Source organism: Urtica dioica, chromosome 4 (genome assembly GCF_054948205.1).
Source record: "Urtica dioica subsp. dioica isolate 48M chromosome 4, U.dioica_male_clone48M_v1_H2, whole genome shotgun sequence".
NCBI classification, from domain to species: domain Eukaryota; kingdom Viridiplantae; phylum Streptophyta; class Magnoliopsida; order Rosales; family Urticaceae; genus Urtica; species Urtica dioica.
This window is the reverse complement of record NC_142759.1, coordinates 774,803-788,058: the sequence shown is the minus strand read 5'-3', so window position 1 is coordinate 788,058 and position 13,256 is coordinate 774,803. Positions and strand designations below refer to the sequence as shown.

The 13,256-nt window shown below is 40.0% G+C and overlaps 3 protein-coding genes across 4 annotated transcripts; 2 read left to right on the top strand and 1 right to left on the bottom strand.

Moving 5' to 3' along the window:
• Positions 1-412: 412 nt before the first annotated feature.
• LOC149399007 (glycine-rich domain-containing protein 1-like) lies at positions 413-5,055 on the bottom strand. 2 transcript variants are annotated; one of them, XM_089612428.1, is made up of 10 exons: positions 4,952-5,055; positions 4,670-4,831; positions 4,107-4,224; positions 3,773-4,027; positions 2,860-3,315; positions 2,084-2,625; positions 1,774-1,972; positions 1,455-1,610; positions 906-1,374; positions 413-767 (listed from the first exon to the last, which is right to left on the bottom strand). In XM_089612428.1, exons 1-10 carry the CDS (start codon positions 4,954-4,956, stop codon positions 583-585), a joined length of 2,547 nt encoding a protein of 848 aa, XP_089468554.1. In that variant the 5' UTR covers positions 4,957-5,055; the 3' UTR covers positions 413-582. The 2 variants fall into 2 exon arrangements, with proteins under 2 accessions (XP_089468554.1, XP_089468553.1); XM_089612427.1 differs by having other exon boundaries at positions 413-1,374.
• A 3,293-nt stretch (positions 5,056-8,348) lies between these two features.
• On the top strand, positions 8,349-10,844 carry LOC149399006 (monooxygenase 2-like). The gene is made up of 5 exons (XM_089613586.1): positions 8,349-8,710; positions 8,807-8,869; positions 8,950-9,124; positions 9,214-9,442; positions 10,076-10,844. Exons 1-5 carry the CDS (start codon positions 8,490-8,492, stop codon positions 10,612-10,614), a joined length of 1,227 nt encoding a protein of 408 aa, XP_089469712.1. The 5' UTR covers positions 8,349-8,489; the 3' UTR covers positions 10,615-10,844.
• Positions 10,845-11,262: 418 nt separating this feature from the next.
• Positions 11,263-13,253, top strand: LOC149399005 (monooxygenase 2-like). The gene is made up of 5 exons (XM_089611330.1): positions 11,263-11,501; positions 11,571-11,630; positions 11,730-11,907; positions 12,002-12,230; positions 12,471-13,253. The coding sequence occupies exons 1-5, from the start codon at positions 11,281-11,283 to the stop codon at positions 12,989-12,991; spliced, it is 1,209 nt and encodes a 402-aa protein (XP_089467456.1). The 5' UTR covers positions 11,263-11,280; the 3' UTR covers positions 12,992-13,253.
• Positions 13,254-13,256: the final 3 nt, after the last annotated feature.

Sequence of the window (13,256 nt, the reverse complement as noted above, 5' to 3'; positions counted from 1 at the left end):
TCCACCATAAAATTTGACCTGAACCCATCACAACAGATTTGATAACATACCATGTGATCATAGAATAGCAAATATAGCAGCATCTCATAATAATTCTCAACATACAGACGTGCTTATTTCTTTTGACACAAACTTCTCCTTACTCTTCGATTATTCAGGGATCCTATCAAACAATATAAAAACATGATCGTTACTGACATGGACGGCCACGCGTCACGTATAATTACACGGAATAAGCCACTTGAAACGTTGGTATCGCAATCTAACTAACGTTTCATTTAAGTTTAAAATGTAATCACAAACGATGACGTGTTTTTATTAGTCATTTAACAAATTACTACATTAACTTTTATTAAAATCGACTGAACATAAAACTACGAGTTCAGAACCATTTTGGAAAATCAGACAAGTGTGAAACTAAAGCGAGTCTCTTTCTCTCTTTATTACAGAAATTTGAGATATGTGCATTGCAAGAGCCCCAGAAACTGCAGGTTCAAAATAAACAGAGACATTCACAACAAGACACACCATTGACAACATCATCACCACACAAGAAAATACAACCAATAAACATCCACGTCATCAAGCAGCGATTGGCTGGTTGAGTGCCAGAACCGCCACATTATTGGTTTCTGACACCGCAAATTTCCCGTTGCCACATCCTCCGGCACCGCAGCCACCACATCCGCCGGAGTTGACAGCTCCGGCACCGCAGCCGCCACATCCTCCGGCGCCGCAGCCACCGCATCCGCCGGAGTTGACAGCTCCTCCACATCCTCCGGCACCGTAGCCACCACATCCGCCGGAGTTGACAGCTCCGGCACCGCAGCCGCCACATCCTCCGGCGCCGCAGCCACCGCATCCTCCGGAGTTGACAGCTCCTCCACATCCTCCGGCACCGCAACCGCCACATCCTCCGGCACCGCAACCACCGCATCCGCCGGAGTTTACAGCTCCTCCACATCCTCCGGCACCGCAACCGCCACATCCTCCGGCACCGCAACCACCGCATCCGCCGGAGTTTACAGCTCCTCCACATCCTCCGGCACCGCAACCGCCACATCCTCCGGCACCGCAACCACCGCATCCGCCGGAGTTTACAGCTCCTCCACATCCTCCGGCACCGCAGCCGCCGCATCCGCCGGGGCCGTCTTTCAGCGGAGCGTTCCCTGGAGTTGCTGCTTTCTCTTTTTCGGCCTCGAGCTGATTGGTTTCGGTTTCAATGGTGGGTGGTGCCTCGAGGGTCGCAGTTTTGGTGGCTTCAGATGAAAAAAGGCCGGGAGTGGCTGAAAAGCTCTCGTAGTGGTCTTTCACCATGTCTGACAGTATCATGAATGATACGAAACTCGGAATCACCATCCACTCCTCCTTCACCTAAAAAGAGAGAAAGAATAAACAATATCAATGACTGATTATGATTAAAAATAAATAAAATTTTAAAACATGAGCTGTACCCTAATAAGTCCAGATTTCAAGTTGATTAGCGCAATTGCTTTTCCGTAAGGAGTTTCGGTAGAGAACTCGACAGCAGTGACGAAATCTCGCTCGTTCTTGTGTTTCTGGCATTGCCTTGTTTCATACTCCAGCTTTCTTCCACCGTAAAATTTGACCTGAACCCACCACAACAGATTTGATAAGACAAACATCCATTGGGATATCATGATTCATAAGAAAATCCCAAGTCTAGAGAGAGAGAGGGGAAAGTCATGGCAGTAGTTCCAAGATAACATGTAGTCCAGCAAATTTTTGTAATTGATGAGAAAGAGTTTATACCATTTTAGTACCCAGAAGCTCAAAAAGAGGGGAATCTCCAGTGGGGTTGTTATAAGAGTTAAGAGACCATTGAGATTTCATCAAAGACCAGCCATTCCCAACATATTCAGCAAGACTGCACGTCTCACCGGACGATGTTAACCCAGTCACCTTCTTTTGCCACAACAACTTATCTTTGCCCTTTGCCTTTTCAGGATTCCTATATAGCAATAAAAAAAACATGACCATTAACTTCATTGATACACATCATCGAAACACAAACAGTGACGTCACTGTGCAATTCAAAGTCCAGTCATAACGAAAAGCATACCTAATCATCTGAAGGCTGATTAGCTTGTTACCAGCTTCGTCGATGACGTGGGTTTTGCTCTTATCATCTTTCATCACTCCAGGAAAGGGCAAGAAGCAAGAAATCTTAAGCGACGGTCGAGAGTGAACCATGTGAATCACGCGTTCCGCTGAGACTGGGATCGTGATCGAGGCAGCGACCCGTAGTTGAATCGGGTTTGAGCTCACATTTCCAGAGCTTGGAGCCAAGTCTAACCATTTTTCTCCGTAGAGGTTAGAGTTGGGGACCAAAAGGTCATTTAGAGCGAGCGAAGCCGTGCCCAACGTCTTCGGTGCCTTTGTGATTGACAAGGTGGAAGGTGACTGGGATAAGAGTTCGAAGAGAAGCTCTCCGGTAGGTTCACAATGGAAAGATGAGACTTGTTTCACTTTAGACTCGGATAATATAGTTAGCTTCCGCGTTGCATCAAAGAGAATATCGGGTTGAGTTTTACTGAACGAGACTGTGAGGTTTCCTTTGTGCCCCTCGGGTAAGTTCCTGACTTCCACAAACTCCAAAAACACCTGCATAGAAAAGGACAGCAATGGATAATCAGAACATACGTTTTCGAAGATTTATGGAAACGCGAACACAAACATACAGAGTTCGGAGTAAATCAAAACTATCAGCTTCAAAAAGCACAGGCTTTGTAAAATTCGAGTGGCAAAATTGAAGAATTATCATAGGCTAAGCTAACCTTAACTTCTTCTAAGAAAGTACAATTGACAAACAGGAAACAGAATTCAAGCGAAATGTACCTCCACAGACTTAGCCTCCGGAATCTGAATCACGTGTTTAAACTCATCTGACATAACCACCTTCTTGTTGATCGTTTCAGACGAGAAAGGAGTTTTCGTGACCGAGGTCGGAGTACTTCCTCTGTACATCGCCCCGGCCTTCCAGTACCTTCTACCGAACGTGCCTTCGTACTGCTTTGTAGTCCCGGAAAACCCGACGTCGAGTTTCATCCCTTTGGTTCTGTCCGAATCCGTGTCGTCGTGCTCCAAGACCTTTCCGATCAGCTGTGTCAGGTCTTCACAGTAAGCCACCGGGTTCAGTTGATGAGAGTGCCATAAGAGGTCGATATCGTAGGTCGGAACGCAAAAGCGCTTAAGAGACCGCTCTCTGTTTCTCCTTATTAGGTGGAGAAACCCTCTGTACCTAGCCAGAGCTCCCTCGAGAAACTCGTCATCGCTCATGTGAGGTCTAGACACCTATAGTAAGGCATGGTTGAAAAACAAATCATCAATGTGTCAAGATTGGATTACTTAAGGGGTAATTTAAGAATAATTAGTAATGAGTTAGCAAGTTAAAAAATAATCATATTTGGGGAGGGAAAATGAGTTAGTTTGGTTAAGGTTGGCCTTTCGAGAGATTTACGGGTCTCTCAAATAACCTGTTATCTGGTATTTACTTATCATTTATCAATGGAATTCGAAGGTTTTTTTATCACACACTAAATTTCACTTTGTGAGACGTTACACATAACGAATAAAGAAAGGCACAATTTTAATGAACATTTTCATTTTACTTTGCAACTTGATGATTCCTTGTCTGTTTTACGCAGAGCCATGGATATCAAAAGCATCACTAGAGATTATTTTTTAAAATATTAGTACCGTTAAGATCATAGCACATGACACTGAAACAATAATAATCGTGTTCAATTACCTGGAAGAAGAAAGGAACCTGCCTTTTAACAGCCGAAACCAAATCATATTCGGTGTACTTTTCAAGTAAACCAGTCTTTCCAGAGATATCCTCCGAGAATGAACCGGTCAGATCTACGAGATACGGCTCTTCCGGGTAAAGGGCTCTCCAAACGTCTTCAGTCTCGGTCTTGCTCGTTCTCTCAACCGTGGACGCAACATTGCGATTATCGAGGATCTCTCCGAAAAGCTCTTCGCAGTCGGACTTGTACCGTACCTGAAAAGCAAAAACCGCATTAAAAAAATGAAATTCAGTTTCAATATAATTGAGATCCTCGGATCGAGAAATTACTTACAGGGTTGAGCCTGTGGCAGTGCCAAACCCACTCACAGTCAAGAGGAACAACCAACGGTCCTTCACAAACGGGCTTCTTCGAATGCTTTGCAAGCAAGGGAAGCCAACAAGCATTGTACCTGATTCACAATCCTCAACGAAGTTCAGCTGAACTTGAAATACATTAGATTTTTTTTTTTACAAGTGTACAACACATGAAGTTCATATTTTAAGTTGAAGATGTTATGAATTGGAAGAGTATGTGTGCTTTTGTTATTTTTGACTGAAATACCTTTATAAAAACTTACCACCAAATATCATTTTCAGATAAATATCAATTTCATGTGTTTTTTTACACATATTTTCTCAAATTTTTCATTAATTGCTATAAAACTGGACCGAATAATTCGTGATCACGTATCACTCATGGTAATTAATACGTTAATTTCTATGTTGTAATAATTCAATAATCAAATAACGAACGAAGTACACCGCGATTAACATGAATCGGTTGATCGAAGAATTCAACAGAGCATATACAGAAAAATCAATATATATCCAAAAATGAGAAGAAACGGATTTCACCTATGGATGGCTCTGAGGAGCACAGGACCTTCGAAGAGGCTTCGATTGCGATCGACAGCCGAGAGGAATCTGAGCTGCTGTTTGGCTACAGAGATAAGGTCGACGCTTATCCGGATTCTCTGCGCTTCGTTCCATTCCAATTCCTGTTGCTTCTCCATCGAACTATCAATTCCAAACACGAAAAATTCAAAAAAAAAACAAAGAGATTATCAGAGATCGCGAAATATTCGATGGAATGTTCTTGTTTGGCTGAAGAGAAAGTGGAAAGTTGAGAAGTCAAACCTCATGAACTAGTTTGCTCTGATGAGAATTGAGAAATAAAGCTGAAGATTTTTTTTTGCTGTCGCTGTTGTTATGTTTTTGCATATCCCGCTGCGGTATATATGATACTATTAAGTCTACAACAAGCTATTATGCAAAGACGGAAATACCCTTTATCTATTTTATCTTCACTTTCGCTGAAACTTTCGCTGAAATTCATTCAATTTTTTTTTTTCACTTAGTCGTTGTACGTGTATTTGTGTAACCTCCCTCAGCTCTCGTTTCTGATTAAATTAATGCAAGTCATTTAAGAAGACAAATTCGTGATCAAATTTTTTGGTGAATATCTTTTCCTATCCAGAATTGAATACAAGTCATTTTCCAATCGTCAGGGTGGGGCCAAACTATTTTACTTTTCTTATTAAAATTGTTATTATTAGATCACTACTCGTTGTCTTTTGTCTGAGATCTCAAGCTCATCAACGTAACAGAAACTTGAAAAATGACAAATAGGGCTGGAGGGTTATATGCCATGTTTTGTAGTACAAATAAAAGTACAAAGAAAGGTGTAGTACAAAAATATATATATACACACACACAATCGAGCTTGTTTAGAGTGTAGGACAAATGTACAATTAAGTAAGTTTTTAGCAAACAACATGGAATTAAGATAGTAAAATGTGAGCGTTTGAGTCATTAAACGTTTCATTGTGATATAGTTAACGAAGATGATGTTCAAGTTAGTTGTACAAAATATAAAGTTATAGATGTAGGTCACATTAATTATTATGTTAGTCTTTAAGTTATAAATATAGTAATAAACATATACCAATAATAATAATAAACTTACGATTAAACATCTTATGTGTGGTACTACAGTACTACTACTACTGAAGTACATTACAAGATAATATATTTTCAAGTAACAACCTTTGTCTTTATGAAAGCACGCATGTGAAACGGTACACGCATGGATGCCTGAAGAGCCAAAAGGACATTAATGCCATTTTTACTTTTATATCAAAACAAATTATTTATATTATTTTCAATGATTACATTTTCTCATTATTATTCTTCATATAAATCATATCTTTTGGGTGTCTAGCATTTGTTTTTATTTAATTTTAAACTTACAACATGTCATAAACATATTATTGAATATATATATATATATATATATATATATTTAGGAGCTTATAGGCCAAGAAAAAATATACATAGAGGTGATAAAAAAACTAAGCGACAAATGTCGATGTTCCAAAAAATATATAGCATTGCGATGAGTCGCGGGTGCTTCGTGGTATGTGGTCACGTTGTGTACCACATGACCCATAATCTAAGTCGGGACGGGGACACGGTTCTAGAAGATGGTGTAATTCTCAAGCGGCACTTGGAAAAGTAGATACGAAAGTGTGGTGAGATCGGTGTTTGGACCGATGTTGATGTGGCAGAGGCCCATGTGAAAACAGATGAGGTGACGGGTGAGGCTCGTTTTTACCCTAGCAAAAGACAACCCCGCTTCATCTCAACAAGTGAGACTCGCCTTTACCCTAGAAATATTCAACCCCTCTTTCATCCTAACAAGTGATGCTTGCCTCTACCCAGCAAAAGGCAACCTCCTTCCGTCTAAACTAGTGAGGTCTGCCTCGACCACAACAGGGCAGGGCTGGCCTCGACCCCGGACCCGAAAGGGGGATCCGAGTGAATGACGAATCTACCTCAACTCTCATCACCTCACTATAAATACCTGAGACAAACACATGTCAAAGACTAACATTTTGAGATGTGCTTAAACTTTGGGTAGAGGCCAAGAGAAGGCGCAGAGGTATCCCAGAGGAAGAAGAACAAGAAAAAACCATGTTATTCAATAACCGATACAAAAAACCATGTTTTCTCTTTTATTTTTGTGTAAATGTTTGACGAAAAATAGTAAATACGAGTTAAAATAGCAAGAATCCTACACATGCATACTAGATTTAGATTCAGCAGCCGAAATCGCTCGTCGAGGAAGATGAAAAGATTTTCGTCGGGAAAGAGAGAAAGCGGTTTTGGAAAAATTTGAGAGTTTTTTTTTTTTTTGTTATGACCGAGAGATATGCAATGAAGGTGAACGGTTTTCAAATAAATGTGTTTAATGACCTCGATTCTCGGAAATCCCGATTTCCATTGATTTTTTTTTATATTAAGCAAGAATGACGATTGGGCGGGAAACTATTTGGGCATTTTCGTAAACTTGGACGTGTAATTAAATACAATTGGCTATTTACTTAATATTTACAAAACCTTGACTATTTAGTAATTTCTAAGGTTTGAGTGGGTTACTTTGCTAAATTACAAAAAAAAAAAAAAAAACAAAAAACAAAAAACAAAAAAAGCAACCTTATCCTAGGGATTTCATCTGAATCCGCATGGACCACGACTTGAACTAGCCCAAGCTCAGTCGGAGTTATAGCCCAACTCGTTTGACACCATTCCATGTAATTGGGCTTTCTTTTATGGTTTGACAAGCCTCTTTTATATCCGAACATTAATTAAAAGACGTGCTCTTTTTTTCCTTTAATTTAACACACTGTCGGTGCAAGAAACCTCGTAGAACGGTAGAAGGCAAATGAGTGATTTGCCACATCATAGCTTCACATGAATATTCAACAAAAATAAAAGTCATAGCATCACATGAATATTCAACAAAAATAAAAGTCAAGTAATGAAATCAGATATTTTCTTCGCTCGTTATTCTCTTTTAAATGTCTCAAATTTGTCTTATAATAAAAAATCTTATTGTAAAAGATAATAAAGAAACCAAATATCACAAACAGGATTTGTGTGTGTGTGTGTTTTTTTTAATGGTATGAAATATCTAATTCAAACTATAACTTTTGCAAAATAGTCATAGTTTTATTATCTATAACAAAATAGTCAATTAAGAGTACTACGACTTTTAATCCTGTCTCGATTGATTTTAATCCAGTTTTCATAAAGCTTACATTCTGTCTTTATAGTTCGTTGGGATTAAATTTAATCCGGTCTAGATTAATCTTACTTTGACTAGTTTGCTTATAGTTGACAAATTATGGCTATTTTGCAAAAGCTTCTATTTGGCTATATAGCCGCTTGCTATTTTTATATATTTGTTTTAATAGTTGTAATCACGATTTTTCTTCATTATAAAGTGAGACTTATTTATGTGATACACAGCCCATTATTTTAAAAAAAAAATCCTTTGTCACTTTTCCTTGCAGAAATTGCTTGTCTAGCCTATAGAGACCTTGAATTGAAGACTCGGAGAAAATATCACATTATGATGTCCAAAAAAATTTCTTGTCCAAGAAGATTCCGGGTCAACACACCCATCCAAATTGGTCAAATCTGATGGCCAAACGTAACATATCCATCTATTTAATTAGACCCGGGAAAACAATCATCTCATCATGAAACCCATACTGATCTGCTAATTCATATTCTATTACAAGCTCCAATTTTACACACTTCTAAAAAAAATAAAAAAATAAAAAAATAAAATAACAAAACCACAGAGAGAGAGAGAGAGAGAGAGAGAGAGATGGAAATGGTGGAAGAAGTGGTGATAGTAGGAGGTGGAATAGCGGGGCTAGCGAGCGCGGTGGCACTGAAAAGGGTCGGAATTAAGGCATTGGTGCTCGAGAGATCCCAAGGCCTCAGAGGAACCGGCGCAGCCTTGACACTCTTCCCTAATGCTTGGCTCGCCCTCGACGCCCTCGGCGTTTCCCACAAACTCAACTCAATCTACCCCCTCATCAAAAAGTAATGCTTAATTAAATAACAATGCTAATTACTTATCCATAAACCTACCAATCATTTGTTTCTAATGTGTTTTAATTTGGGTGTATTCTCTTATAGGGGCTATGTCACCAACTTGGTTACGGAAAATGTTCAACAAGTGTCCTTCGCGGAAGAAAACGAGTGAGTGTTCATTATGTTGTAACACTTATTCATCACGTCATTATTTTGTTTAATGTTGCTAATATTATTTGAAATTGAAGAAACACGGGAGCGAGATCGGTGCATAGAAAAGCGTTGGTAGAGGCTTTGGCTGAGGAATTGGAGAGTGATTCGATTCGATTTTCGTGTAAGATTGCTTCCATTGAGACCGAGGGGAACGGAGGCTCGTCCATTGCCGTCGTTCGTATGGAAGATGGGTCAGTCGTCAAAGCAAAGGTACAACAAATAAACAAATAGTTTTTTTTGTTTATCTAATAACAAAACAACATATAGAAAAAATTGATTGAGTTTTTTGGATTGTACAGATTTTGATAGGGTGCGACGGAGTACATTCAGTGGTGGCAAAGTGGCTGGGACTAGCTGAGCCGGTTCACTCAGGCCGGTCGGCGGTGCGTGGGCTTTCGGTGTTCCCTAAAGGCCATGGACTCAAAAATGAAGTTGCACAATATGTTGGTGCTGGTCAAAGAGCTGGAGTTGTTCCCCTCAGTGACACACAAATTTATTGGTTCATCACTTTTGCATCTCCTACTAAAGGTCTTAATACTTTCTTTTTTCATTACTTTAACCCTGTATATCATTTAACATTCATACTTTTCGCAATATTTTATTATTCATTACAAAATCACTATAATTTTTTGTCAATACTTGATCAATAATTATAAAGGGTGATGTAGCTAAATAATCAATTTAAAGTTATGAATTTGCAAAATAGCAAAAGTTTGTCTTAATCAAGTGAAATAGTTAAAATGTACAGTAATCTGGTTTCAAAAAAAATTTGACCGCATGATTAATTTTTTTGAAAGTGATAAATTGTTTATAATAATCGTCAAAAATTTTAATTTTGACTGTAAATTTTTTTTTGAAAAACGTAAATTTAGCTACTTTGCTGAAAAGTTGAAACTTTAACTATTTTGCTAATCAATAACATTCAAATGATTATTTTGTACCATCTTTCCAATTAGAAATTAACCACTTTCTTGTTATTAACCATATAGAAACCTCATCAAATTGACTAATATCCACTTCTGTTATCACTTGCAACATCATCAAATTGGCTAAATTTCAACTATTAACTAGACTTTGGCTAAAATGCTTTAGCTAGTTATAATAAATTTGTTAAATAAATGTGGCGATGTGTTACAAAATATTTATGATTTTTCTCTTCAGGAGCTTATCTTAACGGGGACCCGGAAGAAATAAAAAGAGAGGTGATCGAAAACCAGAGTGCAGGATTTCCGGCGATCTTCCTAGACATCGTGAGGAACTCCGACGGGCCGTCTCTGTCGTGTGCCCCGCTACTGTTCCGAAAACCGTGGAACGTGGCATTCGGGACCCACGCCCGAGGGTGCGTCGCAGTGTGTGGGGACGCGATGCACCCGATGACCCCCGACCTGGGCCAGGGCGGGTGCGCGGCTCTAGAGGACGCCGTGGTCCTCGGGAGACACCTCGGGAGACAGATGCGAAAGCGCGGCGAGACAGCTGTCTGGTCCGACGCTGACGTGGCGGAGGCCCTGGGCGGCTACGTGGAGGAGCGGAGGTGGCGGGTCACGCGTCTCATCGCCGGGTCGTATGTGTCCGGATGGATCCAACACGGAGGCTCGTTTTGGGGCTTGAAGTTCTTTAGAGACTTTGTGTTTTACAGGTTTCTTGTCAAGAGGGCTTATGGGAGTGTGACGGGTTATGATTGTGGCAAACTTGTGGACTAAGCTTTCTCCCCTTGGGCTATGAGGCTATACTTGAAAAAACAGAACTTATGAGTTCTATATTGTCGTTTTTTTTTTAATAAGGGTTTGTGTGTATGTATTTGGATTGATGGAATTACTTGTAGTACTTTGGTATTGTTGTTTGTTTATACAATTACTTGTAGCTGTATAGTGAAAATTTATGTAAGGATCAAGTTTTAAATAAGAAAGGTCGCCAAATTAAATACATCTTTCTTTTGGGTCTTCTCTTCTCTTGTGTGAAAACATGAGTTCAATGCTCACTTTTGTAGAAAATGTTGACAAAATTGACTGCAATGTAAGAATGAAACAGTAAAAGAAATTACAATAATTCTTCGGTTTTCATACACAGAGAAATTAAAAAAATACTTGCATGGGCAGGAACAATCGGTATGGGTGTGTCATGTGTTTTCGAGATCAGAAAATTGTTTTAATATAAAAAAATTCAAGTTTCCACGTGAATGTCCATCGAGTCATTGATTATTATATGATTGGCGAAAGAATCAAATCATCATCACAATATTTTCTTGTCTAAGCAGAACAGAATCCAAATAAAAATTAGTAAAATTTGGTGTTTTTCTTGTTTAAAGCTCCTACATTGTACTCAGCACATATAAACACAAATCTAGACATTGAGAGAGAGAGAGAGAGATGGAAATTGTGGAAGAAGTGGTGATAGTGGGAGCGGGAATAGCGGGGCTAGCGAGAGCGGTGGCTCTAAAAAAGGTCGGTATTAAGGCATTGGTGCTCGAGAGATCGGAAGGGCTCAGAGGCACAGGGACAGCTCTTGGCCTCTGGCGCAACGCTTGGCTCGCACTCAACGAGCTCGGAGTCTCTCATAAGCTCACTTCGGTCTACCCCGTCATGAAAAAGTAATTATACTTTTATCATCATAGTTATTTTTTTTTTTACATGGCATTTTTTATTGGCTGTCCGTACAGGGGCTGCGTCGTGAATTTGGTGACAAAAGTGGTTCGAGAAATTTCTTCGACCGGAGACAAGTAAGTGTCACGAACTTACGAAATTACGACTATTCATTATGTCTTGGTTATGTTTTATGGATTTTTTTTTATTCTTTATTTATTCGTTATTGAATGAAGCGATGGAACTGGACGGAGAATAGTGCATAGAAAAGCTTTGATAATGGCTTTGGCGGAAGAATTGGAGAGTGATTCAATTAAGTTCTGTTGCAAGATTACTTCCATAGAGACCGAAGGAAACAATGGCTCGTCCATTTCCGTCGTTCGTATGGAAGACGGGTCAGCCATCAGAGCCAAGGTATAACCATATGGTTTTCGTGGCGTTTTAAAATGTTATCATTTATGTTTTTCAACAACATTTTGAGAAGAAAGATAATTTGAAAAGAGTTCAGATTTTGATAGGATGCGACGGAGTGCATTCAGTGGTGGCAAAGTGGCTCGGGTTGGCGGAGCCGGTTTATTTGGGGCGGTCGGCGGTGCGTGGGCTTTCGGTGTTCCCTCAAGGCCATGGACTCAAACATGAATTTTCACAATATGTTGGTGCTGGCCAAAGGGCTGGTATGGCTCCCCTAAATGACACACAAATTTATTGGTTCCTCACTTTTGCATCTTCGACTAAAGGTCAGCTCCTTTTTTTCCTTTTCTTTTATATCATATTCATACACATAATTTATATGAACATTGATTTAATGCATAAAAAATGTTATTGTTAACTTAAGTAGAAGTTGGAAATTGAACTTTTACCCGAAATTCTTCTTAAAGTTTCTATACTTTGAAGCAATTTAATCTCTTACTAGTCTATAAGTGCCCTAAATTAACGATTGCATTTCCGAACATTCATATTTTGTATAATATTTTCAGGATCCTATCTTAGCGGCGGCGGAGACCCCGAAGAAATAAAAAGAGAGTTGATAGCAAATCTTCCAACATGCTTCCCCGCGACGTTTGTAGAGGTCGTGAGGCACTGTGACGCGTCGTCTTTGACGTGGGCCCCGTTGATGTTCCGGAAGCCGTGGAACGTGGCTCTCGGGACGCTGAGCCGCGGGTGTGTCACGGTGTGCGGGGACGCCATGCATCCCATGACCCCCGACTTGGCCCAGGGCGGGGCCGCGGCCCTAGAGGACGCCGTAGTCCTCGCGAGGCACCTGCGGAGGATCGTATGTGGGACCCGCGTGGGGGCCGAGGAGGCCGTGATTGGCTACGCGGAGGAGAGGAGGTGGCGGGCCGCGTGGCTCATCGCGGCCTCGCTTCTCTCTGGTTGGGTCCAGCAAGGCGGCTCCTTTTGGGGGTTGAAATACTTTAGGGATTTCGTGTATTACAAGTTTCTTGCTAGGAGGGTTTATAGCTCGGCGCATTGTTATGATTGTGGGAAACTTGTTTGATTCAAGTTTGAAACTTGTTCATTTGATTGTAATATTAGTATTTGTTTGTAATAGTTTGAAAAGGGAGATACAACCTCGTTTTCTCTCTTCTCAACTAGATCAACTTTTTAAATAGGCATATGCGGATTGGTAATTTAGAGGTAATGTTGAATTACCACAAGCTAAAAACTACTTTATTAAATCAAGCTTAGAACCCCCAATCCTTTGCTAAAGGCACTTCATTAAAATCCTCCTTGAAAACAACCACACTTCATTATTATTATTG